The 26,594-nt window shown below is 35.0% G+C and overlaps 1 protein-coding gene and 1 pseudogene across 2 annotated transcripts; one reads left to right on the top strand and one right to left on the bottom strand.

The window, feature by feature from the left end:
* Positions 1-3,257: 3,257 nt before the first annotated feature.
* Positions 3,258-6,710, bottom strand: LOC148205755 (probably inactive leucine-rich repeat receptor-like protein kinase At5g48380; annotated as a pseudogene). Its single transcript, XR_015783348.1, has 2 exons — positions 5,608-6,710; positions 3,258-4,260 (listed from the first exon to the last, which is right to left on the bottom strand). The product of XR_015783348.1 is annotated as a probably inactive leucine-rich repeat receptor-like protein kinase At5g48380 (transcript).
* Positions 6,711-13,857: 7,147 nt separating this feature from the next.
* On the top strand, positions 13,858-15,423 carry LOC124845269 (probably inactive leucine-rich repeat receptor-like protein kinase At5g48380). The gene is made up of 2 exons (XM_047322336.2): positions 13,858-14,239; positions 14,460-15,423. Exons 1-2 carry the CDS (start codon positions 13,907-13,909, stop codon positions 15,252-15,254), a joined length of 1,128 nt encoding a protein of 375 aa, XP_047178292.2. The 5' UTR covers positions 13,858-13,906; the 3' UTR covers positions 15,255-15,423.
* Positions 15,424-26,594: the final 11,171 nt, after the last annotated feature.

Genomic DNA, 26,594 nt, shown 5'->3' with positions numbered 1-26,594 from the left:
TTTATTGCTTTTCTTTTTTTTACTTTGTTATATTTAATTAAATTTTTATTTGATTTGTTTTAAATTTAGAATTTGTATTTTAGATATTATATATTATTTAGTATTTTTATATTTATTTTTAACATTAAATTTGTTTAAACATATATGTACGAAATACTATTTTAATATAGGTTTAATACCTATTTTGGTCCCTCTTTATGTAGGGTCTGTTCAAAGTTGTCCTCCTTTTTTTCAAAAGTTCACTAACATCCTACTTCTCGCAAAAACGATGCACGTTAGTCTTTTTTGGTTACGGCGTTAAAAAGACCTAACGACACAGTTGCCCAGCTGGCAAAAAACTGATGAGTTGTACAGTTTTGGTTGTGGTGGCACTGTGACTTCATTATATGTGTTAAAATAAAATAATTTAAAATGATTTAAAATAATTTAAAAGATAGGGTTAAAAATAATTTTAGGATTACCTAAAGCGATATTACATTTGGGGTAAAATAAATTCGCGATTTCGGGTTCAACAATCAGCTTTTCAAGTGTCCAGATTTTGATTATTGGTGAAATCAAGTTCGTGGTTCGTCGAAGAGCGTGGTTCGTTCGTCAGTCCTAGTGAGGTTAGTGTTCTTACTTATAGTCTGTGTTGGAAAGGGGTATGTTAAAAAAGTAGATTAAAAAATTGCAATTCACAATGTTTCTCTTTTGATAGAATTAACAGTGTTGATTGTTGTTTGCTTTAATGGGAAATGTAGAAGCGTGAAACGAGTAAAGATGGGAAAAACAAGGCACTGAAAAACAGAATTCCAGGAGATAATGAAAAGTTTGGTGAGGACATTAGGATTCACTAGAATAGGAGCAAAGGAAGCAATCTTGTGCATTTTTGGTGTTCCATTGGTTGCTCTATTGATAAAGCAGAAAGTGATGCCTGAAGCAGTTCGTGATGAATTTTTCATTCCGAGTAACTTCTGCGAACAAGAAGAACAACTTTGTGATGAAGTCATCTCTAACCCTAATCCTTTGCTTTTAAATTTGGGAACAACAGTAGCACGAATCTCCAAGACTCCTAACCTTTGCTTTTAGATTTGAGAACAAATGTAGCACGAATCACCAACAACCCTAACTTTGCTTTTAAATTTGGGAAAAACAACCATGAATCCCTTTACTTTCAGGATGAATCAGCAATTCAATTTAACACGTCAACCACAACTATACAACTCATCAGTTTTTTGCCACCTGGCCAGTTGGGCAGCTGTGCCGTAAGTCTTTTAACGCCGTAACCAAAAAGGACTAACGTGCATCGTTTTTGCGAGAAATAGGATGTTAGTGAACTTTTGAAAACAAGGAGGACAATTTTGAACAGACCCTACACAAAGAGGGACCAAAATAGGTATTAAACCTTTAATATATTAAATTTAATTTTGTTAATAAGATGAGGTCCATGTAAGGATTAAAATACAGAATTAAAGATTATTGATGGTTGAAAAATTATTATTTTATTAAATGAAGAAGAATAAAACTGTCAATTGAGAAGTACAGGGTGAGACAGGTGAGGTGTAAGGAGCAATGCTCAAGTTTTTTACTCTTTTCTCTTTCTATGCTTCTCTATGCAACTCAGACCTAGGGATGACAAAAAAATTCGTGCCTGCGGATATCCGCGGATAAAATCCGTGACGGATAGTTGGTACCCGCGGATAAAATCCGCGACGGATAGTTGGTATCCACGGATATTTACTACCCGCGGGTTGCGGATAGTAAGGTTTTAATACCCGCTTATAAACGAGTCGGGTGCGGGTATTATACTATCCGTACCCGCGAATATCTACTACTGACAAAAAATAAAAATAAAAATTTAATTCATATTTTATTAAGTTAAATTTAATTAAAATTAACATTAATTTATATTTTTAAAGTTAAATATAATTAAAATTAAATTTTAATTTATATTTAATTTAATATATATTATATTTTATATATTTTTTAAAATTTTATTTAAGTTTTATTATAATATTTTATAAAAATATATTTTTTAAATATTTACTTATATCGTGGTTATTCACGGCTGCTAATTTTAAAATATTTATAAATATTTTTTAAACATATATTGTTCGATAGGATTGCACCTAGATCCGACCAGCTGTCATCCCTGGTCAGACCCGTCTCTTTCTCTCTTATGTTTTTATTCAATTTCTCTCCCTCTTTGTTGTCGAGTTTTCTGAGTAGAAAGGAAAGCTCGACAAGAACGTCGAGTAGAAAATGAGAGCTCGGCGAGTTTTCCAAATGACAAGAATAACTCAGTAAAATAGGTGAGGCAAAGAGCTCGGATAAACAACTGAGAAGCAAGGGAAACTCAACCAGGCAGTCGACTATTATGGAAAGGTCGACCACACAGAAGTTCAATGAAAGCTTCAAAGAACTTATGGATAGCTCGAACAATCTGAAAAGGTGCTTGGAGAGCTTGCAAAGCTCGATGGAGAGTTTGGTCGGTGAAGAGCTCAACACAGAGCTCGGTGGAGAGCTTTTTCTGGAGAACTTGGTGCAGAACTTGAAAGAACGTGTAGAGAGCTCAAAGTCAACTGAGTTGTCAGTTCCTCTCTCTTCGGGGAAAAGGGCATATTAACCTAGGGAAAGAGAAAATCTGACTTGAAATATGAAATCTCGCTTCCAATATGAAGAAATTACCTCAAGAAGCTTTCGAAAATCTTATATTGAAGATTACCTGAACAAATTTCTAGAAATTTTAGGCAAACATGCACTAGAGAAGAGTAGACGTAGGAGATCATAGATCATAGGATGAATAGAGGAAAACACATTAGATTTAAACACAATAGATTTGCATATTTCTGAATCTGTAGAATTATAAAGACAGACAAGGATTGAAAATATTCAAATCAGATTTAATCTACTGATTAAGTTAATATAACTAAATTTAAAATAACATGAAAAAATATTGTGACAGTTAAGAATAATTAACAGAAATCAAAATATTTATATCAGTTTAGATAACCACTAAAAAAATGGTTAATAAAAAACAGTTTTTTTAGTTCATTAAACAAAAGAAAAGAAATCAACATAGAAGTTTACAAGAGAAACTTTAATGTAGTAAGTTGGAAACCAAAGGAAACATACCTTAAAAATAAAATAAAAAATATATATTAAAGTGAGAGACATTTCCATTTATTTAACACATATTATAAAAATAAAAATAAAATGATATATATATTATATATATATATATATATATAATTTTTTTAAAATATAAAAAAATAGGGTGAAATGAATATAAAAAATTTGTATATAATATCTCAATAAACCTTAAATCCTAATTTCAAATGTTAGATGGGTAAGCCCGTTCTTATAGGAAAAAAAGTTTGTCTATACTAGAAGAAGAAATATCGAGGTAGAGTGGGTGAACCCATCACTATATTAATGTCCTTCACCCCATATATCCTTCATAGTGTCGTAAACTTCAAGCATCGTTGGCCTTTCATCTGCGAATGGTCGAACACACTTGCATGCAACTTTGATGAGAGTGTACACATCGTTTTCCAAACCTTCCCCCATCAGAGATTCATCAATTGCGTTAACAAAGTTTGAAGGGTTTCCAGATAGGTTAGTTGCAGTACTGAATGAACACGACAACTCCTTCAATGTTTTCCCTGTGATTAACTCAAATAGCAAACTACCAAAGTCATACACGTCTTTCTTCCCATCACTCACATAAAACATTGTGTTTGCACCGTCTTCAATGTTCGGATTCACAAACTTTGCCTTTCCAAAGTTGGACAGTCTTGGTTCAAAATTCTTATCAAGCAAGATACACTCCGAACTTATACTGAGATGCACAACATGCAAGTTGCATATGTGGTGAATCCAGGATAAGCCTCTTGCTACCCCGATTGCTACTTTGATCCTCTGAGGCCATTTCAATGTAACTTCACCTTCTAAAGGATGCAACCATTTTGAAAGCCTTCCATTTGACATGAACTGGTACACCAAAATCCTTTCTTTTCCTTCTACGCAGAACCCAAGTAAGGGAACTATATTTCTGTGTCTGTACTTTCCCAGAATTCTTATTTCCAAAAGAAACTCTCTCTTGTATTGTTTCGAATCGAATAGTCTCTTAATGGCAAGGTTCCAACCATTGGGTAGCCTTCCCTCGTACATTATTCCAATTTTCCCCATCCCAATGGCCTTGTCTATGGAAAAGCAATCTGTTGCATCTCTCTTCGTTGAACCTCATCGAGACTTCATTCTCTCTGTTACTACAGAAATCTGTTGATGTAACCACAACCATATTAATCATTGCTAAACTCATTATAATACATTACTACTATAGTTTTAGTTCATGGACATTTAACTAGTTAATCCTTACTTTTTCTGTGCAAACTTTGTAACACATTTCTGTTTATCTGAGATAATTTAATAGTTTAAGACAATATTGTGTATTAGCTTATCATTATCACTTCTCTATTATATAATTAATAAAAGAGTATTTTATGAATCAATTTTCATAAAAAGTACAAAAAATCTTTTTATTTTTTATTTCCCCCAAATTATATATATACACGGTTCATTATTTACAAAGTGTTTACATTGCCTCAACATGCATACAATATAACTTAGATTTCAATTATCTAGGTACTACATTAACGTTGGCCTTTTTTAAGGGACAAGACTATTGTTGTGCAGCTTCTTCTGACTATTCATTTATCTAGCCTTGTACTTTACTTGTTTCATACTGCATTTGTCATATCGCGAACAACAAACCAAACTTTGGTTTATTCCTCTGCCTTAAATTCTGCGAAAACCCATCCAGGGCCTCATTGCATTTTCTTTGGGAACAATACGATTCATTGTTGATCTTATACTTAGTCTATACCTTATGATATATAATGTTATATCCATGTATATCTTTTCAAACACCAGGTATGTTCCTTCTTTAATAAGTCCACAAAGCTTTGTGTACTTGCTCTGATTTGAGTATCACATTGTAATAACCAGTGGACTTTAGCATAAACAAGAAAATCCAGTCGGCATATGTATCACTAGCTCTGTTCAAATAAAAACATCAGTAGCTCTGCCTTTAGACTCTTAGAAACCTCCACCGATAACCTCCTTAATCAACAATAGACACAAGGTGCCCTCTGCATGCAGTAACTATGCCTATTTTGTCTTTGTTCCAGATATATCTGTTATGCTTTAAGTGTTGTAATTAGAATGAATTATTTGTTTGCTTACTTGGTCCAGTAAAATGATGTCCCTTTTCACCTTTGGTTTGCCTGCATCCAAAGCTACTGTGCCTAGCCTACATGTTTTATCAGTATAATTCTGTCTATAGCCGAATCTCACCCAGTTAGCTTGCACACATCCAATTGTTATTCACTCAACCATTCATTTTAGTCTCACTGAGTCCTTGTGATTTGGTTCTATTTTCTGCACATCCTCCTTTGAAAATCCATTACATTATCTTCCATTCTCCTTACATAACTAAACATATATATATATTATAATACCAATGAAAAATTAGTTTTTATATATTTATTGGTTTTTTATTTTTTTATATATCTTGAAAACAAAAGAGACTTGATCCAGAGCAGATATGGTAGGGACAGACAGCACCTCTTTGACGACTTTCTCCTGCAACTGCAGAGGTTGCAATTCGTGTTCGGCAGGAGCTTGAGTACGTGTCTTTCTCCCAGCAATGGACCAAAAAATTGTTCCTAATTCTTTAGCCTTCTTCCGGTGCTTGTTCCTTTGATGGTGTGATTGTTCCCAAGGTGCACAGTAGGACATGTAAATGACAATAACAGAAGTCACTGAAAAAGCATAGCCTGTGGCAAGACCCCGCTTGAACGATTGAGGGAAATCATGTGAGCTGTCCAATGAACACGGTGGCAAAGGCCCACCACAAAGCTCTCCATTATTTGCGTAATCAACAGAAGATATGTCTTGAAAGAACAAAGGCACCGACCCTGATAGATGATTGTTGGCAAAAGAAGCTGATTTGATCAGGGGAAGCTGACCAAGTTCTTGAGGGATGTGACCACTTAACTTGTTGTGATCAAGCCTAAGAGAATTGAGGTAAGTGCAGTTAGCCAAAGTAGGTGGAATACTTCCATTAAATTTGTTATATGAGAGATCTAAGGAGGTAGCATAAGGGACTAAGGTGGATATATCCGAGGGGATGGGTCCTGTTAGGTGATTGTTTGAAAGGCTTAAGGCTGTTAATGACGAGCAATTCCTAATTCCCAGTGGAAACTCACCCTTCAACCCCATATTTTCCAGCGAGATACCCAACACTTTATTCTCATCCGGATGCCAGCATAAAACGCCCACAAAACTGCATATGAAACCTTCGGTTCTGTTGTCGAAGTTCCAGCTTGATAAGTAATTGAAAGGATCTTCTAAGGAATCCTTAATGGATATTAAGCAGGAGATGTCGCTTTCAACACCATTACCTACCATTAGAGATCTTAGCAAAGAATACAAGAAAACATGGATGAAAATATCCCTCTTTATTTGAGAACCCATTTCTGTGCTCATGCAGAAACGATCCTTTCTGATATAAGATAAGTTAAGAAGAGGAGAAGGATTGGAAAAGTGAATTTAAGAGACGAGAAGAATGGAATTGAATTTTCTTCAATTATACTTTTCAATACGCCAGAAATGAAACTCCAACTTCAAACAATATTCGAATCCTAATTTGATAGAATTTTATTCACTCCAGAGTATTCAAATCATTATTTATATTTGATAGTAATTATTAATATTAACGAAAACGTCAATCTTGTAGAGAAGGAGAGTGAGGCTTAATTTTTCCGTGGTTATAGTTTGTCTGTCTATCACTCTCAAACTCTCACCACTAATTTTTCAGTACAGTTTGCACTGTACAAAGACCATTACGTTGACCACTCGCCACATTTGAACGAGTTTTTGGAAAATTATAAATATTATATTAAGGTTTTCAAAATATTTAAATGCAGAGTTTGGAATTTCATCTCAAGGAAATAGAATGATTTAATCCGTTGGACGGATTGGGGAAAGTTGAAGTCGTATATGATCTTTTATTTCTTATGAGCACTGTTTAAGTTAGGTTGGAGAAAAATTAGATTGCGTAACAAAATTAAACTCATTTAGTTTCTGAATATTAAGGATCACAATGGGTGGGATCGGATAAAAAGAGTGTCCTTGCATGTTATGTTTGAAAGAAATTGATATGTTATCTAGCACGTTACCTCTCTAATATTTATGAAAAAATATTCTCATTGTACATGATATGTATACTTTTATATTTTATTTTATTTTTATTTTACATAAATTATTTTTCCATCTTGGTTGCAGTGGTATTATCCCTGGGAAAATGATATGTCGATTTTTGCCAACAATTTGACAACGTCAGGTGGCGTCTTTGCATTGGTCAAATTTAATAAAAAAAAATAGAGAGAGGTTATCATACTAAGGGCAAAATTGGAAGAAAAGTTTACAAGTTTAACATTTTTGGTTTCGCGGTTTTCGTTTTTTCGCTCTCACCTCTACACTTCTTTCATCCCTTTTATCTTCTCTCTCGATCTAACCTCTATCTTCTCTGTCGTTCTAACCCTATTCTTGTATTTTTTTTCTGATTCGAAGTTTGGTGGCGGTTTGGGTGTCATGAATTTAATTCTTTTTACGTTATGTGTGTTATAATGAACAAAGGTGTTATATTGAAAAAAGACTGCAGAATATTAATAAGTATTTAAAATGTAGGTAATGGTTTCAGAAATGAATATAAGTTGTGGAATTTGTTGACCAAAAAACCATACAAGTGAATTTAAGGGTCATTACTGGTTTGGAGGTTATGTTTGGTGACCCTAAGAAGTGGGGAAGAAGCCATTCTTACTGAGGGGACCAAGTTGGACAAGTGCAGAGCTAATCTGCAGAAAAAACATTGTCGGTGGCCTCGTAAACGATTACACGAGAGAAATCACTGTTTTGTACAGAAAGTTGAACTAAAGTAGTCAGTTGTGGTGTCCTGGGTGATCATTAGCAAAAACTGTTAATTTAAAGCACAAGTCCACTTGTATTTACTTGGTGTTGGTGTTTGACTGGTGGTAGAGGGTGGTAGGTGATGGGAGGTGACTCCAAAAAGTAGGGAAGAAGCCATTCTTACTGAAGGGACCAAGTTGGAGAAGTGCATGGCTAATCTACAAAAAAAACACTGTTGTAATCGTTTACTGATAACAGTTGAAAAACTGTTATTTTCATGCTTAAAAGTGATACTAAAAGCAACCTTTAGACTTAGAAACTAGCTTGAAATCATGCATTTTGTTTATATTTTCAGAAATAAGAGAGCTGGACAGGTTTATACTTGATTTGAGTGTTTTTGTGCAGGTTTTGAGGTGAATTTGGTGAAAGAAGTGAAGAATGAGAGAGAGGACATTAGAAAAGACAAGAAAGAGTGCAAAAAGAGAAGTCGAAGGCACCGCTCAGCGGCAAACTACCGCTGAGCGGCACTCAAGAGGTGGCGTTGGAACCGCTGAGGGGCAAATGGCCGCTGAGGGGAAGAAAGAAGACGCGTAACCACCGCTGAGCGGTAAATGGCGCTGAGCGGCACTTTTTGGGCTTGGGCTTTTGTAATCTTTTGTAACTCTAGATTAGTATATAAGGGCTTGCACGTCCTTTAGTTAGGTATCTTTGGCAGAAACGAGGCAAACACTCTCTCTTTCACCCCTTTGAAGGAGGATCTTGGATGCTCAGGCTACCTCTTCCACTTTATTGGGTTTATTCTTTCATACTTTCATTGTTATTCATCTAGGTTCACCATGAATATGGTGAACTAAACCTTGTATGTTTGTTGGGGAATCAATGTAATCTCTTGAAGCTCTCATATATGGAATCTGTTGAGTACATCTTTGAATTAAGACATATGCTTTCTTTCATCATTAGTTAGGGTTTTTCCTCTTTGCTCAATGCTTGCATTGTTTAACTCATTCTAATGCATGATTATTGGTTTTGTCGATACGGACACGTACGGGGAAGTCTAGATCCGGGGAATTTCTCCCAATATTATACTGACAATATTCTATTGGTTGCCTTTAAGCTCCTGCACTCATGAACTAATCATTAGGAATGCTAGGAATTGTATGAACTATTTGATTAGGGAGAAGCCATCTAGAATGGTACATTAGAGAGTGGCATTAACAATGATGATTTGAATGTTGAATTCCTAAAATATATGAGAGTGGATGAGATGAAATTGACCCCAACAACATATTCATTCATATATTCCATTGAAAGTGTTTATCTTTTGTCTTTGCCATTGATCAAAATTCATGCATACATGTTTATTTTCTGTCTTGCATTTTAAACTCAAATATTTCGTTTGTAAGTCTTAGTTAATCAAGAAACCACATAACTAAACTAGGCCGTGAGTCCTTTGGGAAGAACGATACTTGGTCTTACCAAGTTTTATTACTTGAACGATTCGGTCATACTTGCCGATTGTGAAACAAGTTTGTGACATCATATTTTGGTGCTTACAAATTTGTCCATCATTTACAGTGGCCTGTTAAACGATTACATGAGAGAAATCACTGTTTTGTACAGAAAGTTGAACTGAAGTACTCAGCTGTGGTGTCATGGGTGATCATTGGCAAAAATTGTTACTTTCAGGCACAAGTCCACTTGTATTTACTTGGTGTTGGTGTTTCAGTCGAGGTAGAGAGTGGAAATTGATGGGAGGTGACCCCAAGAAGTGGAGAAGAAGCCATTCTTACTTAGGGGACCAAGTTGGACAAGTGCAGAGCCAATCTGTAAAAAAACACTAGTAATCGTATACAGTGTCCTTGTAATCGATTACAGTGTCAAAAAAGGTGTAAACTTGATTTCTAAGGCATAATTTGAAAGGTCTTTGAGTATAGATTCCAAAAAAACAAGAATCAACTCATTTAGAGTTCGGTGGAGAAAGTTATGAGCAAAAGAACAAGCAAAGGTCAGAGTTGGCAAAAATATATGAAACGCTAACTTGAAAGAATAAACTGTACCAACTCAGATGTCCACAAATTACAAATTAGTAGTCATTGGAAAGATTTTTGAGTCTAGTTTCTAATAAAGAAAGAATCATATCATTTGGAGGTCGGTGGGAAAAGTTATAAGTAAAATAGCCAACAAAGGTCAAAGTTGACAGCATGTTATCTCACCCAAGTTGCTCATCTCATAAACATTGTTTTTTTCCTCCATCATGGGGTGCCAAAACATCACTTCCCACCACTGAAACACCAGGACCAGCCTAAGAAAAGTGCAAAAGTGCTTAAAACTCACCTTTTTTGACAATGGTCACCCATGTTAACCTGACTGACTACCTCTATTGGACTTTCTGTACAAAATCCAATTTTCACTCGGGTAATCGTTTACAGTGTCCTTGTAATCGATTACAGTGTCAAAAAAGGTGTAAACTTGATTTCTAAGGCATAATTTGAAAGGTCTTTGAGTATAGATTCCAACAAAACAAGAATCAACTCATTTGGAGTTCGGTGGAGAAAGTTATGAGCAAAAGAACAAGCAAAGGTCAGAGTTGGCAAAAATATATGAAACGCTAACTTGAAAGAATAAACTGTACCAACTCAGATGTCCACAAATTACAAATTAGTAGTCATTGGAAAGATTTTTGAGTCTTGTTTCTAATAAAAAAAGAATCACATCATTTGGAGGTCGGTGGAAAAAGTTATCAGTAAAATAGCCAGTAAAGGTCAAAGTTGACAGCATGTTATCTCACCCAAGTTGCTCATCTCATAAACATTGTTTTTTCCCTCCATCATGGGGTGCCAAAACATCACTTCCCACCACTAAAACACCAGGACCAGCCTAAGAAAAGTGCAAAAGTGCTTAAAACTCACTTTTTTTGACAATGGTCACCCCTGTTAACCTGATTGACTACCTCTGTTGGACTTTCTGTACAAAATTCAATTTTCTCTCGGGTAATCGTTTACGAGGAGGTTGTAAACGACTACCACAGCCTTTTTTCAACACTCTCAGTCATCCCTTGCACAGCTTGCTCCTCCAACTGATGAGGGGTCACTCCACACTCCTTGGGACATCATCACATCAGTAACCACTCTCTCCCACCACTGAAACACCAGGACGAGCCTAAGACAAGTGCAAAAGTGCCTAAAACTCACTTTTTTTGACAATGGTCACCCCTGTTAACCTGACTGACTACCTCTGTTGGACTTTCTGTACAAAATCCAATTTTCTCTCGGGTAATCGTTTACGAGGAGGTTGTAAACGATTACCACAACCTTTTTTCAACACTCTCAGTCATCCCTTGCACAGCTTGGTCCTCCAACTGATGAGGGGTCACTCCACACTCCTTGGCCTCACATCACATCACCAACAACCCTCTCCCACCACTGAAACACCAGGACCAGCCTAAGACAAGTGCAAAAGTGCTTAAAACTCACTTTTTTTTACAATGGTCACCCCTGTTAACCTGACTGACTACCTCTGTTGGACTTTCTGTACAAAATCCAATTTTCTCTCGGGTAATCGTTTACGAGGAGGTTGTAAACGATTACTACAGCCTTTTTTCAACAGTCACAGTCATCACTTGCACAGCTTGCTCCTCCAACTGATGAGGGGTCACTCCACCCTCCTTGGCCTCACATCACATCACCAATCACCCTCTCCAACCCTTGAAACACCAGAACCAGCCTAAGACAAGTGCAAAAGTGCCTAAAACTCACTTTTTTTTCCAATGGTCACCCCCGTTTACCTGACTGACTACCTCTGTTGGACTTTTTGTACAAAATCCAATTTTCTCTCGGGTAATCGTTTACGAGGAGGTTGTAAACGATTACCACAGCCTTTTTTCAACACTCTCAGTCATCCCTTGCACAGCTTGTTCCTCGAACTGATGAGGGGTTACTCCACCCTCCTTGGGACATCATCACATCACTAACCACCCTCTCCCACCCTTGAAACACCAAGACCAGCCTCAGACAAGTGCAGAAGTGTCTCAAACCCAGTTTTTTTGACAATGGTCACCCCTGTTAACCTGACTGACTACCTCAGTTGGACTTTCTGTACAAAATCTCATTTTCTCTCGGGTAATCGTTTACCAGGAAGTTGTAAACGATTACCAGAGCATTTATTCAACACCCTCAGTCATCCCTTGCACAGCTTGGTCCTCCAAGTGATGAGGGGTCACTCCACACTCCTTGGCCTCACATCACATCACCCCCCACTCAAATTGTCATTCAAATGAACTGGTTTTGACATTGGTCACCCATGTTACCCAGAATGACCACTCAAACACCAACATCTTACAAACAAGTCTGCAACTTAGGAGACACTAAACTTGACCACATTCTGAAATCCACAAACCCACAACTCATAATAACAATGGTATTGAAAAAATAAAATATGAGACCAATTCAAACAAAAACTCAAATTTTATATCATTGAACTAAATCCGATACATTACACTTTGTTTTCTTAATCTATTTACAATGATTACAATTATCATTTACTTTCCATTAATCAACTAAATACACATATCACTCATTTTTTATTCTAAGCACTACGGTTCCGGTGTATGGAGTCCTAAGTGCTCTTTCCTTGTAACGAACCCTAACATACGTCTTCAAAGGTTGTTCATTTCCGTCAATGTCAGTAGGGGATACAAAACCAGTGTTCACGGATGGTTCTGTACGAGGCACACTTTGTCCAACGTCATCTTTGTTTTGCCTTCTTGCCTTCTCTTCAGCCAATTGTGCCTCCAAACTTGCAACCCTCCTTTTAAGTTCTTCAATTAGAAATTCTTGGTCCTCTAAGGCACGCATAAAAGTTTCTCTGCGAAACGCGACCTTGGACCTTCACGAGAAGGGACCTTCGTCTCCAATGAAACAGAGAAAGGGGTATTTTCGGATTTTCAGTTAAAAGAAGGGTTACGAACTTCCATTTTGAAGGTTTTTATAAAATATTATTTTTAAAACAAACCAATGAAAGCACGACACGTGGCTTTGTAAAAAATGTGTTAAGAAAACGTTGTTGGAATATCGCGGTCCTTATCCCTATTCAATTTTTTTGTCCGGGTTTGTTTCTTGGATCAACGCATGTTGTTTTTACCTACTTGGATTTATTGTTACTTCCTTTACCACCTTACACCTTCTCATTCCTCTTTTATCCCGATAAAATGTTTAATTATGATTAAAATGTATTTACCTTCACCAACATCTACGCATTGCATCAATGTACTCCCACAAAAATCATATTTCTCTTGCTTCTTCTCCCTTTTAACTGTGCTATTGTAGTGGTCCAGTGGTGGTGCCAAGCAAAATACAAAGTTCAGTACCCTTAAACGGATATAGGGTATCCGTAGAACACTTAAACGGATCTCAATATCCGTGGACGGATTTCGAGATCCGTTAATTGAGGAAGAGAAAGAGGAGAATAGAGATGGAGAGAGAAAGTAAGAGTGTGGGGGTGGGGGTAAGAGAGTAAAAAACTAAGGTTTTAAGAAAAAGTTAAAAAAGGTAAAGGGTGTGGGGATGGGTGACTGACTAAATAATAGAGTAAAAAATTAGGGTTTTAAGAAAAAGTTAAAAAAGATAAAGGATAAAAGTAAAAATGATATTTTTGGAATAAAAACAAATTTGAGAGGTGTAGGGAGCTGTGTGACGGTGGAGGGAGTAACTCTCCTTGGACTTTCGCTTAATTGGGCCGTATGAAGAGCCCAATCCATACCAGCAGGCCTTTTTGTGATCCGTTGAGGGCCCCTCTCTCTGCAGTTGCTCTTTTTCTATTTTGTAGCGTAAATTATGGGAGAGAGACTTTCATCCTTAAAAAGTCAACTTGATGGGAAGGAATCAAAGTATTGTAGCGTAACTTTGGGACAAAACCAGTAGAAATGAACCTTGTTTAAGCATAACCTTGGATCTATATGGAAGTTGACCTGAGAACCATGGTTTTCAACGTTCTTCTACTCATGTTGTGGTCATTGCAGACTTGCTTCGCCATGATCAGTGACGCAGGTAGCATTGAATTCGACGGAGGATCGGAAGAAAGTGATCATGAGACATTGTTTGATCAATCATTTTGGTACAGTTTTAGCATTGGTTATGTCTGTTCAGCCAGTGGGATCATCTTTGCTTATATGTGGTTCTGTGTCCCTTGGGCGCAACTGAAGAAGACCAAGAGAAAGTTCATGTCTTCCAACGTTGGTAGGCATGATATACTACTCTATCTGTTGTTGCTCAAGAAAGGAAACCAAGAGGTTCTCTTCTTTTCTAATTTTACCAACATTCATCAATTTCATATCACACTCTAAAATTCTTAGGAAATTATGTTCGTAAACCTTTCTTAGTTACATATACAGCTTTTCTACTTGCCCTCTTATATACTGGATCCATCAAGATGCATTTTATTACTGATATTTCAATTCAAAGGTACACTCAAGAAAAAGTTTGGTATAACATAGTTTGGTGTATACACAGGTTTCTAGAGTACTGGAGAAACTAAGATCGAGTATCAGCTTCATGGAACTGTGTAAAGCAACTGATTACTTCAACATGACCAATGTTATTGGGACAGGAAAGACAGGGACGGTGTACAAGGCCAAGCTTTCTAATGGCTCAAAAGTGGCAGTGAAGAGACTCTATGATTCCAAGTTATTTGAAAGAAAGTTTGCCTTAGAAATCGAGATTCTACACAGATTCAAACATGGAAACTTAGTGGGTCTTCTTGGGTTTTGCACAGAGAGAAAGCAGAGGATCCTTGTTTATGAATTCATGCCAAATGGTAAACTCTCTGATTGGTTACATCCTTTGCAAAATGAAGCTTTTCCATTGGATTGGCCAATAAGGCTTAAAATAGCACTTGGGTTGGCTAGAGGTTTATCCTTTCTCCATTATTGTTGCAATTGGAAGATACTCCATTTTGGTATAAGCTCGGAGCATGTTTTGCTTGATAAGAATTTTGAGCCCAAATTACGGAATTTCAGAAGTGCTGAACTCATGAAAGAAAGCCAGAAGAAGCTAGGGAAGAAGGATGTGTACGATTTTGGCGTTGTACTGATGGAGCTTATCACTGGAAAGAAGCACGTTGAAATGAGTATAAATTTTAATGTCATTGATTCATCTTTATTGGGAAAAGGATTCGATGAGCAAATCTCTTGTCTGGTTAAGGTTGCAGTTGATTGCATTCAGTTGTCTCCACACCAGAGGCCAAGTATGCTTGACGTGTATAAATATATAGAAAGGTTATGGGAAGGATACGAAACTGATGACTGATTTTGTAATGTTGTATATCTATTTTTCATATGTCAGCTGTATAATTTTCTTGGGAGGGCAAAGGACGAGATAGTTGGAAAAATTCTAATGTAAATTTAAATCTTATATTGAATAGTAATACAAGAAAGTTAAACAACTTATAAAATAAAAAATCTATAAATTTATTAGAGTTATAAATAGTGTCAATTTTATTTTATAGAATAAAGCTCTTATCTCATTCATATTGCATCTTTGAAACATCCATGATTTCACTTTTGTAATTCGGAAAGGTGACATTTTAAGTTTAAATTTTTCATTATTCTCCATATTCTATCTGTAAATTTTAAACTTCATCTTCAATTTCAACATGTCATGTACTTTGTTGCGATTAGACCTGTAAAATAAGTCCATATAATAGAATTTGCCCCTAGTAAGTCTTGGTTGGGCAAAAAAGGCTTAGTCAAATATTTCCAAAGTCATATGAATTAGGACTAATCCATGGATTTTTCTTTTTAAAATTGTCAAATATAATTATATTAACATCATTAATATTAATTTAACAAAAAAATTTAAAAAATATAAAAATCACATAAAACAATAAATAAATAAAAAATTATTGAATCAATTGTTACAAATAAATAATTAACAAAAAAAAGTCTTTTCAATCTAAAACAAATACAATAAATAATTAAATAGGAACTCTAAAATTTCAAATATCCATATAATACTTGTTATTTTATTATACTATTTTCTTATATATCTAATCACAATATTTATTTTAATCAATATTAAAGAAATAAAAGTGTTTTATAAAGTATATTTTGTAAAAAGAAAAAGAAAACAATATCGTCGTGTATCATTCATTAAAAACATGAAAACCATTCTAAGATCATGTTTACTGATTATGACTCATTATAGAGAAAAATCTTGTACTTATTTTGAAAAAGTTTATTTTACATAATGAGAAAATTTACTCTTTTCTCAGTGTTTTTTGGTATTATTCTCAATTATAGTCTTTCCTAGTCATTTTCGATATCGAAAATATATTTAAGAGTTAAATATGTTTTTAGTTCCTAAACTATGAAGGAATTTTGGGTTTCGTCCCTCTTCGAAAGGTTTGTTCATTTTAGTCCTCTTAGTTTTGAAACTCTTATGTTTAGTCCTTAAAATTGAATGACGTTAAATTTTTGTATGAGGTAGCTAATTGTGAGTCAGGCGTGTGCCACGTTTGGGGTTTCTCATCTATTTCACACCCACCATTGTTCCCTCCCCTGAGTCTCCATTTTCATCCATTTGGAGTTTCTCATGGTGCAGGTTCATGCAAGAGGACAACCCCGATCTCACCGCCCCTCTACCGCCTCCTCCACCTCCCCACCACCAACGACGACCTAGGGTCCGAGGGTCTCCTCCGTTGCTTCAATTCTCTCTTTTAATTCGTCTCCAACCCTCTTTTCCCCAATTTCTCCAACTCAACCTAGGTTTTTTTTCCAACGAATTGATTCTCCCTCATATCACCAATTCTTTCATCCCTCATTCCTCTCAATCATTTCTCTCTCACTCTAACCTTCTCGTTGTCATCCCTAATCTACTTTCCTCACTTATCCAATTTATTTTTGATAGCGTCCTCCTCGAGCTAGGTTGGGCCAAAGCATGAAGATGAAGCTATGGAGGTGGAATTTGTGCGGAAGCTATGAATATGGTGGTGGACTCACGGTTTTGGTGAGGTTTTGGTGAGTATTTTGGTGGGAGGTGTTTGATGGATCTTTAGAGAGGTTAGGCCAACTTTAGAGAAGGGTGGTTAGAGGGGCATCATGGGATGCTCTAGCCTTGACTTGAGACAAGATATTTTTGCACACATTTTGGCATAATAACATTCAAATTCATCAAGTGATTTTACAAGGAAGGAGACCCTTCTATTTATAGACAAAGGTGTCTCCAAAGTAGACAAGAAACTCTAAAAACTATCAACTCTTAAAGAGACATGTGGCAATCCACTTTTACAAAGTTTCTCCACTCTTAGAGTGTCATGTGACAATCCACTTTTGTAAAGTCTTCTCCACTCTTGGAGTACCATGTGGCAATCCACTTTTGCAAAGTTCCTCCACTCTTAAAGTGTCATGTGACAATCCACTTTTGCAATGTTTCTCCATTCTTAGAGTGACATGTGACAATCCACTTTAGTAAGAGTTTCTCCTCTTAGAAAATGACACGTGGCCACTTCCTTCTTAAGAAAAACTCTTCACTTAAGATCTTGTCATGTGGCCATCATGTCTCATGGTGGGACACATTCTTTTAAAATAAAATTACAAACCATACAATACTTGGCCCTTAATACAAGGCCTCAAATGAAATCCTATACTACTTGACCCTTAATACAAGGTCTAAAATACACATAATTTTACTAAGAACATGTTGATGGCTCATGATGATAAGAGCTCGGACCCACCTTCCATAGATGAATCCAACTCTTCTTAAGTGTGCTTAGCCATGGCTAGGGCATATGCCATCAGTTTTTCTCTCATCTCCATCCTCTCTCGAACCCACACAGTAACCCACGACACCACAATTTGTTATTCTTTCTATATTCGTTCATTTGTTTTCCATTTTAATAACAAAATAATTGATGATGTTGATGTTGATTTTTACTGGAGGGTTGTGTTATATATTTTCCCTTCTGATTGTTATTAAATTTCCCTTTTAAATTTTAGAATTAGTAGTTTATCTTTAGGGAGATTTGATATTTTGACTATTAAGTTGTCTGGAAATATTTTCTAGAAGAGAAAAACTGTTATATGGAAAGGGGATTAAGGAAGGGGTAAGTCATTGCCCATAAAATGGATTTCTGAAATTAGTTCTTAAAAATAATTCTAAAAACATATTTTTCACTGAAAACAATATTTATGAATATACTTTTCACATTCTTGCATATAACCAACGTCAAAAAAAATGAAGCTCCTACACATCGTACTAAATTATTTAACAGGAACAAATTATTAAAGAGAGTTATGAATACATAAAATTATTGTTGTTGACTTTGTCTCCTTATTCAAAAAAGAGATCAGTGCTCGTTCCCTTTCGAATGTTTCATATTGATAAGCATATTTTCATTTCATTTTTGTAAAAAGAATAAAAATATTCTAACAAATTACACATCTTCTATATTTGAGTAGATTGTAGAATATTGAGTAGTTTCCAAGAAGAACTGCATTGATATACCAACTAATTAAAAATCAACCAGAAATTAGTAAATTAGTCATAATAATGAACCTATTAGCTCTTAATTGGATCAGAAAATTACTTTCTAAAGTAATCATATCATGTAAGTTTATTCTAAACAATTCACATCTCCAACTTGTTTGGTTAATATAAACATGATGTTGTCATTCTAATTTATCATTTGCCGCAGAAGTGAAATTAAGAAAAACAAAACACACTAATTTCAAATTGGAATTTAAACTTAATAAATTTGTTACCATCACGCTTATAGTTTAACTTCTACTCCTTTCATTTCTATGATTTTATCAAAATTGGTATTAAGAAACTAAATGTTTTACAACTATTTCGGATTGATGCTAACGTCTTTTCATGGGGGGTTTCTTGTGTTTTCTTTTTTTTTTAAAATTATTGTAGACTTTAGTTTTTTAATAATTTAATAACAATCAGAAAGGAAAGGATATAACAAAGCTCTCCAATCAAAAATCAACATCAACATCATCAATTATTTTATTATTAAAGTGGAAAACAAATGAACAAGCAGAGCAAGAACAACAAATTGCGGTGTTGCGGGTTGCTGTGTGTAGGTGAGAGATGATGAAGGTGAGAGAGAAACAAATTGGATAAGTGAGGAAGGTAGATTAGAATTAGGTGGGTGTTTTTTATTTTTTTCAATTGGGGCTCGGTAGGGATGACAGAGAGAAGGTTTCTGTGAGAGAGATGAAAGAAAAAGGGTTGAGAGGAACGAGGGAGGGGAGAGAGGTGAGTAAAATTATTCAAATACCCTTGACCTTAAAACTTAAAATCCATAATATATGAGGGTAGTTTTGTCTACTAAAACTCGATACACTCTGCTAAAATGTACCCACTGAAAAAATAACTTACGTACATTAGCAAACCCAATATATATATTAGTAAAAAATTTCTTTATTTAAATTTAAACAAATTCAATATATATTATACTTTTAATTTTTTAAAATAATGAAATTATATATTTAATTACAATTAAAAAATTATCTTGAATAGTTTTGTATAAAATCGATATTTATATATTTCTATTTAATTAAAATATATTAGTAAAATATCATGTAAATTTTGAAAACTATTAAACTTATAAAGAAATAAAAGAATAATTAAAAATAAATAAATTTAGTTTGGGGTGAGTTTATCCTAACCCTATCCCAATTCTGAAATTTTGGAGTTGAGGTTTAAAAAAAATCTCTATTAAGTGGACTAAAAAAATGGAATTTGATTTTAGGAGTCAGGATTATTCCATGGACTAGAAACTCAAATGACAATGATTATGACTAGTTTAATTAATGTATTCTTTGAATTTTTGTTATGAAACAAGTAATAATTTTACTACATCCTTTGAACGTTAATGTGTTACTTCATGATCTTCTTTTAACTTTTAACTTCTTATTGTACCTTCATATATTCTTTTTATACACCTCCAATATAAAAAAAAATTATATTTTACCTTTTTAGACCCTGTAATCTGAAAGTCACTTTTAATTTTTGTATTACACAATTCAGAAGTTATTTTTTTCCTTAAAAAAGTAACTTTGAAGTTGCAAAAGTTCAAAAGACAAAAAAAAAGTTAATCAAATTATGCAATTCAAAAGTGAATAATAGTTTCAAGATAATTAAGAAAAAAAGCAGCTGCTGAATTACATAATTTAAAAATATTTCCTTATGGCCCAAGCTACTTACAATATTTCTACAGTTAAAACGGGGTTATCCACCTCCAAGACCCAAACAACAAGTCATTATGATTAGTGTTAATTGGCAAGGGATTAACCTTATGGTGTTGCTCCCTCCACCATCACACCTTTCTCCCTCCATCTCTCATTTACTATTTTGCCTCTAAGTAAAATTTTATTTTTAGGGTTATTTTTTAATTTTACCCATTCACAACCTATTCCACTATGAATAAAATATTTTTCTTTCATTTTAACATTATATTTCTTCCTCTCTTTCTTTTACAAGTTGCAAAGGTTGGTGGTGGTGGAAAAAATTATCAAGCAGTCTCCCTCTCGTGGTGCAGTGTCGTTCTCGTAGTGCAGTGTGTGATGCTTCTTCAAGGTGCGTATTCAAATAAACTTTCAAATAAAACCCTAAAATAAAAAACGTAACCTTCAAGACATCCATCAACGGAAATGTATCAAACTTAAGTTTAATACATATCAAACTTAAGTTTAATGTAAAACAGAAGTGGAATTATATGTTTACTAGTGGTAGGCTTTTGGAAAATTGAAACCAAAGGAATTTGGACTACTTTTGCTGCGAGGAGAAAGATAAAGGAATTGTAGGTATTTCTTAGAACAACTTTTTATTTTTTATTTTCTTTTAATTTAATGGTTATACATATTAAAAGCAAATGGAAAAGAAAGTAAAATATAATCATTCTGAAGTTATTTTTAGAGTAACTTTTTTCTTATATAAAGTATTTGATTGAAAATATTTTTACCAGTACAGTATTAGTAATATCATAAATTTTTGTAATAATCATATTACACGTAAACTAAATAATTAACATACAACAAGATAACTAATAAAATCTATTAACATGCAAAATAAATCTAACGTAGAAACATTAATAACCGTTTATAGTGTTTAGTATCTTAAAATTCTAATAGTTTACGTTCTAACTAAAAGTACCTAGATATTGTATTTAGGTTTTAGTTAAAGTATTTAGAGTTGATAATTTATATTAATACTTTAATATTCATGAATATATTAAATTAGGGTTAAAAGTTTATCTTAAAAGTTTTATTAAGCGTTTTTTTACCCTAAGTAACATTATTTATCTCTTAAAATTTGGACAGCTAAAACCAATTATTAATCCCTACAATATTAACTAATAATTAAGTCTTATAATCATATTCCTTTTAACAAAATATCAGTCTAGTTACATTAATACAGAAATCTCTCATTGTCTAATCAAGTAGAGAATTAATTAAATTTTAAATATAAATTATATTTCTTTTTAATAAAATATCACATAAACTATGTATAATTACAAGAAAACTGTCAATTACCGAAGGATTAATACCGACGGCCTATAGGCCTTTGGTAGAGCTGAATTATCGAAGGATTTTTCGATGGTCATGTTAGGTGTAGATTATCGAGGGTTTTTAGCCGTCTGTATTAGCACAGTGACTTTAGTGGAATATGACCGCCGGTATATTGCTCAGACTTAATGAAATAAAAATTTGGGATTTCCCTCTCCCATTCTGCCAAATTATATTTTTGCGAAAGCTTCGCCCAAGTGAGAAGTTCTTCCCTTACTCTTCCTTTGTCATTCAGAACCCCCAAACCTAACCACTGTGCTAGGTTTCTGTCGTGGAATTGGTCTTCAGAACCTTCCCCATTTTTGTGAAATTGGTCTTCAATCGTTGTGTGCTATGTTTCTATGGAGGAAGGAGGTGGGGGGAGAGGGGGGTGAGGGATGGGGGGGGGGTGTGGAAGGAGAGTGCCGGTGAGGAGGGTGGTGGTTGAGGTGAGGGATTAGGTTGTTGCGAAGGGGTTTCTTGACGAGGTTTCTGTCGCGGTGTGATGAGGGTGGTGTGGCGGCGTGACCAGTGCTTCCGGTATCGCGACGAGGCCAATCTACGGGCTTTGTGACGAAGGGCCTTTCGTTGCGTGAGGAGGGCTTTGATTATCGCGAGGGAGGCTATTAGACGGCTGATACACCTAGGGGGTGTCGCTGTCGTAGAGGTGAGTTCTCTATTTTGTGAATGATGAAGACTTTGTTGATGAAGGACTGATGAAGAATTTGATATGTCATTGTTAAATGTATGCAATGTTATATATTTTTCTTTGAATTGGTTTGGTACTTTGTTCCGTGAATGAACAATGATGTTTAAATTATTTGCAGTAGGTTTGCTTTGAAACCTTGGCCCGTATGATTTCATGAACTTAAAGAGTAAGCTTAGTTTGCTTTGAAACCTTGGCCCGTGTTGTAATAATATATGATTATGTAAATCCTACTTTCTCTACTTCTCTTTCAATTTAGTTTATTTCAAGCTCTTCGTTGTGGCTTATGGTGGCAAGGATTTAGTCTTGCAATGTTTTCTGGAATTGCTAAGGGAGTCCTTAAATTATGTATTTGTTTTGTGCAAAGAAGGTTTATCAGAAGCTGCTGACCAAGTTGTAAACCAAGTTGCACTCAAGCTGTTAATTATACTTTGTAGTTCTTAAGAGTATGGGAATGAGGAAAACTTAATATGAATTGGTTAAGTTCAATTATAATATGCTTTTTCTCATAAAAGTGAATTAACCCAAAGATTAAGCAACTTGAATTGACGATAGTATAAATTCTTTTGTTCTAAGGGTGTAGTGAGTTATGTAATGACATAATGATATGATAATCTATTATGAGGGCTATTTGCTTATGTAGTAGGGAAGATGAATTTAATTTAATGATATGTTGTGTAGTTTTTAACGTTATTAGAGTTCTTTGAGCTGTTAGTTATGTTTGAAGTTGTATTTTGTGGAATTGAAATGAATGCTATGTTATTAGGTTTTGGAATGGAACGTCTGAACCTAAGGAAGTCTTTTTAACCTGGCTGTTATGATATATTTGGGTGGGATTAATCAGAATTGGTAATAACTTTAAGTGTACATGTTTCTCTACAAGTGAATTTGGTTTGATATGGTTGTGTGTATCTGGGAATGTCCTAAGCTTTGTTTAATTATGTCTAGTGTAATTAAAGGTTTGGATTCAGTTTCTTGGCTAGTTTAAATCTGTTTGGGTATATCTGGGGCTAGTTGGAATGGAAATAGAAAATGTTTAGACACATTTTCGTTTTGAATATAATAACATTGAAAGTAAGTTATTGTTGAGTGGTAATGTAATTTGTTCATTACTGTACAAGGTTTTGGTGTTTTGATTTAGGGCTGAGGCACAATTGGTGACGAGCTGCAGTTGAAGTCAAGTATCCAAGATTTCAACATTTCCAGGTACGTAATGTTCGTAGTTTCATCATTATAATTGAATTTTTTTAATTAATTTCGCAGTTTGACCAATTTGAGCATGTATGAATTGTCTATTTTGCTTATTATAGCCTTCATGAGAATTAAATTCTGCAAATTGAGCATGGAAACTTATGTAGATGCTTTATTTTAGTTTGTTGCTAATTGATCTGTGTAAAAGCCTATACATTGAAGACAGTTTTGTGTTCTCTAATTTCAAAAACTATAACAATTGATAACAAACCTAATGAAAAAGGAGATAAAGTACATGCTTTAGGGTTACCACTAACAATAAGAATGTGTATTGTACACTTCTTCTCATATTTTCCTTTTATTTCTTTCTCCTTCATTATGCTTCTGCCAGGACCATGCCCCCCCCCCCCCACCATGATCCTTCCTTTCTCATTTAACTTCCACCCCTCAAGATGCTACCACTATCTACACAAGTGTTGTCTGGTTCATTTTTTCCAAAAAAACGACTCACAATTTGGTGGTTTAAGACACAAAATGTCACAGCAGTGGTTGTAGCTCAAAACTAATCACTCCAGCAACTTGATTTAGTGATTTTAAACTTTTTCAAACTTTGAATTGGCTCAAATTCAAACTGTTACTCAAAAACACCTTGCCACTTCCTAATTTTGACTCAAAATTGATGGATTAGTATACTATTACGCACTCAGACCATTATATCACTAATTGAACTCTGCTAGCAACTTTTAAACATCATTTTAGACTTTCTCAAATTGTCACACAGCATAGAAATGCTAGCATTCGAAATCTAACATTGTTATGGCAAAAAATGTGGAAAAATCACTCTATCACACCACCAAAACTGAGTTTAAAAGATTCAATGGACTAGGCAATGTTAAAAGTTATTGTAGAATGTGTAACTACACAAGACCAAGCTGGAAAATAGTAGCTAGGTGGAGTTAAACTCAAATTAGACTCACACACAACTCAAACAACACAGTGCAAAGCTGAAATCTGAATGCTTATTTAATGCTGGTGCAATATCAAGCTTTTGTTTCAGTGCACATTTCTTGGTTCTACACCTTAAGACAAGTTTGTTTGATGATTTTACATATTTTTGAAGTGATAGCAACCCCTAATAATTACAAAATTGAAAATTGACTATTTTAGTTGCTTGAAATCTGATTTCAACTACTGTCACCGTTTTTCCGTCAAGCTTTTTCACCGTGCTTGCTTTCTTTGATTGTGTCTTAGGTGCTTATAATCTTCTAGCTGATTATCTTCAGTTAGTTGTAGTGAATTAGGCCTTCCTAGAGTCCTTGTTGTTGCTATCCTCTTTTTCATTCTTTCAAATCTGATTTCTAGTGTTGTTTTTGGTGCATTTTGTTGCATATTTGACTATAACAAGAGTGATTTGGTTAATCTTGTTGTCTTTGTGCATTTCCAACATTTGAGCAAGTTTAAATTGCCATTTCAAAGTTGTTTGCACTGTTCATTTGGTCATTTTTCAGCCTATATGCATAATCACCTTTTAAACCATCAAAATTTGATTTAAAATGGAAGTGAACCAGTGATTTTTCATTGCAATCTGTTTCTTAGCTGTTTAAGTGTTTGCATACCTTCAAATTAATGATATAAACTTGCTTGAAGCATCACTTGAGCTGTTGAAACACTTTCAAGCATTTTTTGGTTTGAAACCACCATTTTCAATGTCATTTTCTGGTGCGGTGAGCATTTTAAGTGTTGTTTGACAATTTCAAATCTTTAATCTTCATTTCTAGATTGGAAAAATCTGGTTTAGTGTTTCCAAATATAATTACATGATCTTTGCACTGTAATACAATCATAAATAGCAAAAGAAAACGAAGCAATCCAATTTTGGTCCCAAAACTTTAAAATCACATAATCTAAAATTCATTAGGACATTCATCAAACAGTTTGCAAAATAATCAAACAGTTTCAAAATCACCGTTTGATACTTTCATTCTACCAACTATTGTCAGACAGGTTTATTATGTGCCATATTCATCATTCCGCAATATTGACAAGCATGGTTGGGTTGTAGCAATACAAACCAAGCCTAGAGGTCGCATTGACTCAAATGTGGTTGAGGAAGATGTTGCCTACCAACTTGACCAAATGTCACAAGCACAAGAAATTATTGAAGTTGAACATATAACCGCATTGCACGACCCTGATGGTGATGGAGAAGAATTACAAGCAGCAATACAAGGTGATGATGATGATGATGATGATGAGAAGAAGAAGAAGAAGAAGAAGAAGAAGGAGGAGGAGGAGGAGGAGGAGGAGGAGGAGGAGGAGGAGAGGAGGAGGAGAGGAGGAGGAGGAGGAGGAGAGGAGGAGGAGGAGGAGGAGGAGGAGGAGGAGGAGGAGAGGAGGAGGAGGAGGAGGAGGAGGAGGAGGAGGAGGAGGAGGAGGAGGAGGAGGAGGAGATCATGATGACGATGATTGAATGTTGGACATCTATTGTAGCAAATTGAACTATCATTCAATAGAGTTATGTAAAATACCATCTTAAAAGTTGTATGATATTATTTTACATTCACTTTAACTTGTAGTGATCATTCCTTATTCTTTTGTATTGTTTCACTTTATTTGTAATCATTTCAATGTAGTAATGACAAGACAAGGTTCAGAACGTCCTGATAAAGGAAAGGGGGTAGCAAGGCCTAAAAAGAGGCAATAACAGACACCAAAGTATGTACTTAGGGTGTCTGCTACACTACCTACCCCTACAGTTCACCCTCCTCCTACCCCTGCAGTACACCCTTCTCCTACCCCTGCAGTACACCCTTCTCCTACCCCTGTAGCAGACCCTCTTCCTCCTCCTGTGATTATAACCCTCACTCCTCCCCATGTGCTTATTACCCCCACTCCTCCCCTTGTGCTTATTACCCCCACTCCTCTCATTGACCCTACTTTTGCACCTTCCTCATCTTCTATATCGCCTTCTGAAACTGTCACACCATCTGCTGATCCAAACTAAACTGGTGATGGTGAAAGTGTTGACCCGCCCCTCCATGATCGACCATGGATTGAGCCATATGGTAAAGAGTAAGATTTTAATCCCTTTTTTAACCATTTTGATGTTTAAAGATTGCCTTAATTCAAATGACTTTTATTATGCAAGTTTATTCTATCTAGGGTTGCTTTCCAGACCATCACACGATCAATTAAGCA

The sequence above is a fragment of the Vigna umbellata genome, chromosome 1, assembly GCF_029865625.1.
Source record: "Vigna umbellata cultivar VRB3 chromosome 1, Vumbellata_1.0, whole genome shotgun sequence".
Classification (NCBI taxonomy): domain Eukaryota; kingdom Viridiplantae; phylum Streptophyta; class Magnoliopsida; order Fabales; family Fabaceae; genus Vigna; species Vigna umbellata.
This window is presented reverse-complemented; position numbering and strand designations above follow the sequence as displayed.

What these genes read in the sequence shown, in the direction of transcription:
- LOC124845269 (XM_047322336.2), top strand. Translation starts at nt 13,907, where the DNA reads ATGGAAGTTGACCTGAGAACCATGGTTTTCAACGTTCTTCTACTCATG. An exon ending in TCAAGAAAGGAAACCAAGAG is followed by an intron (nt 14,240 to 14,459) that starts GTTCTCTTCTTT and finishes GTGTATACACAG; the next exon opens with GTTTCTAGAGTACTGGAGAA.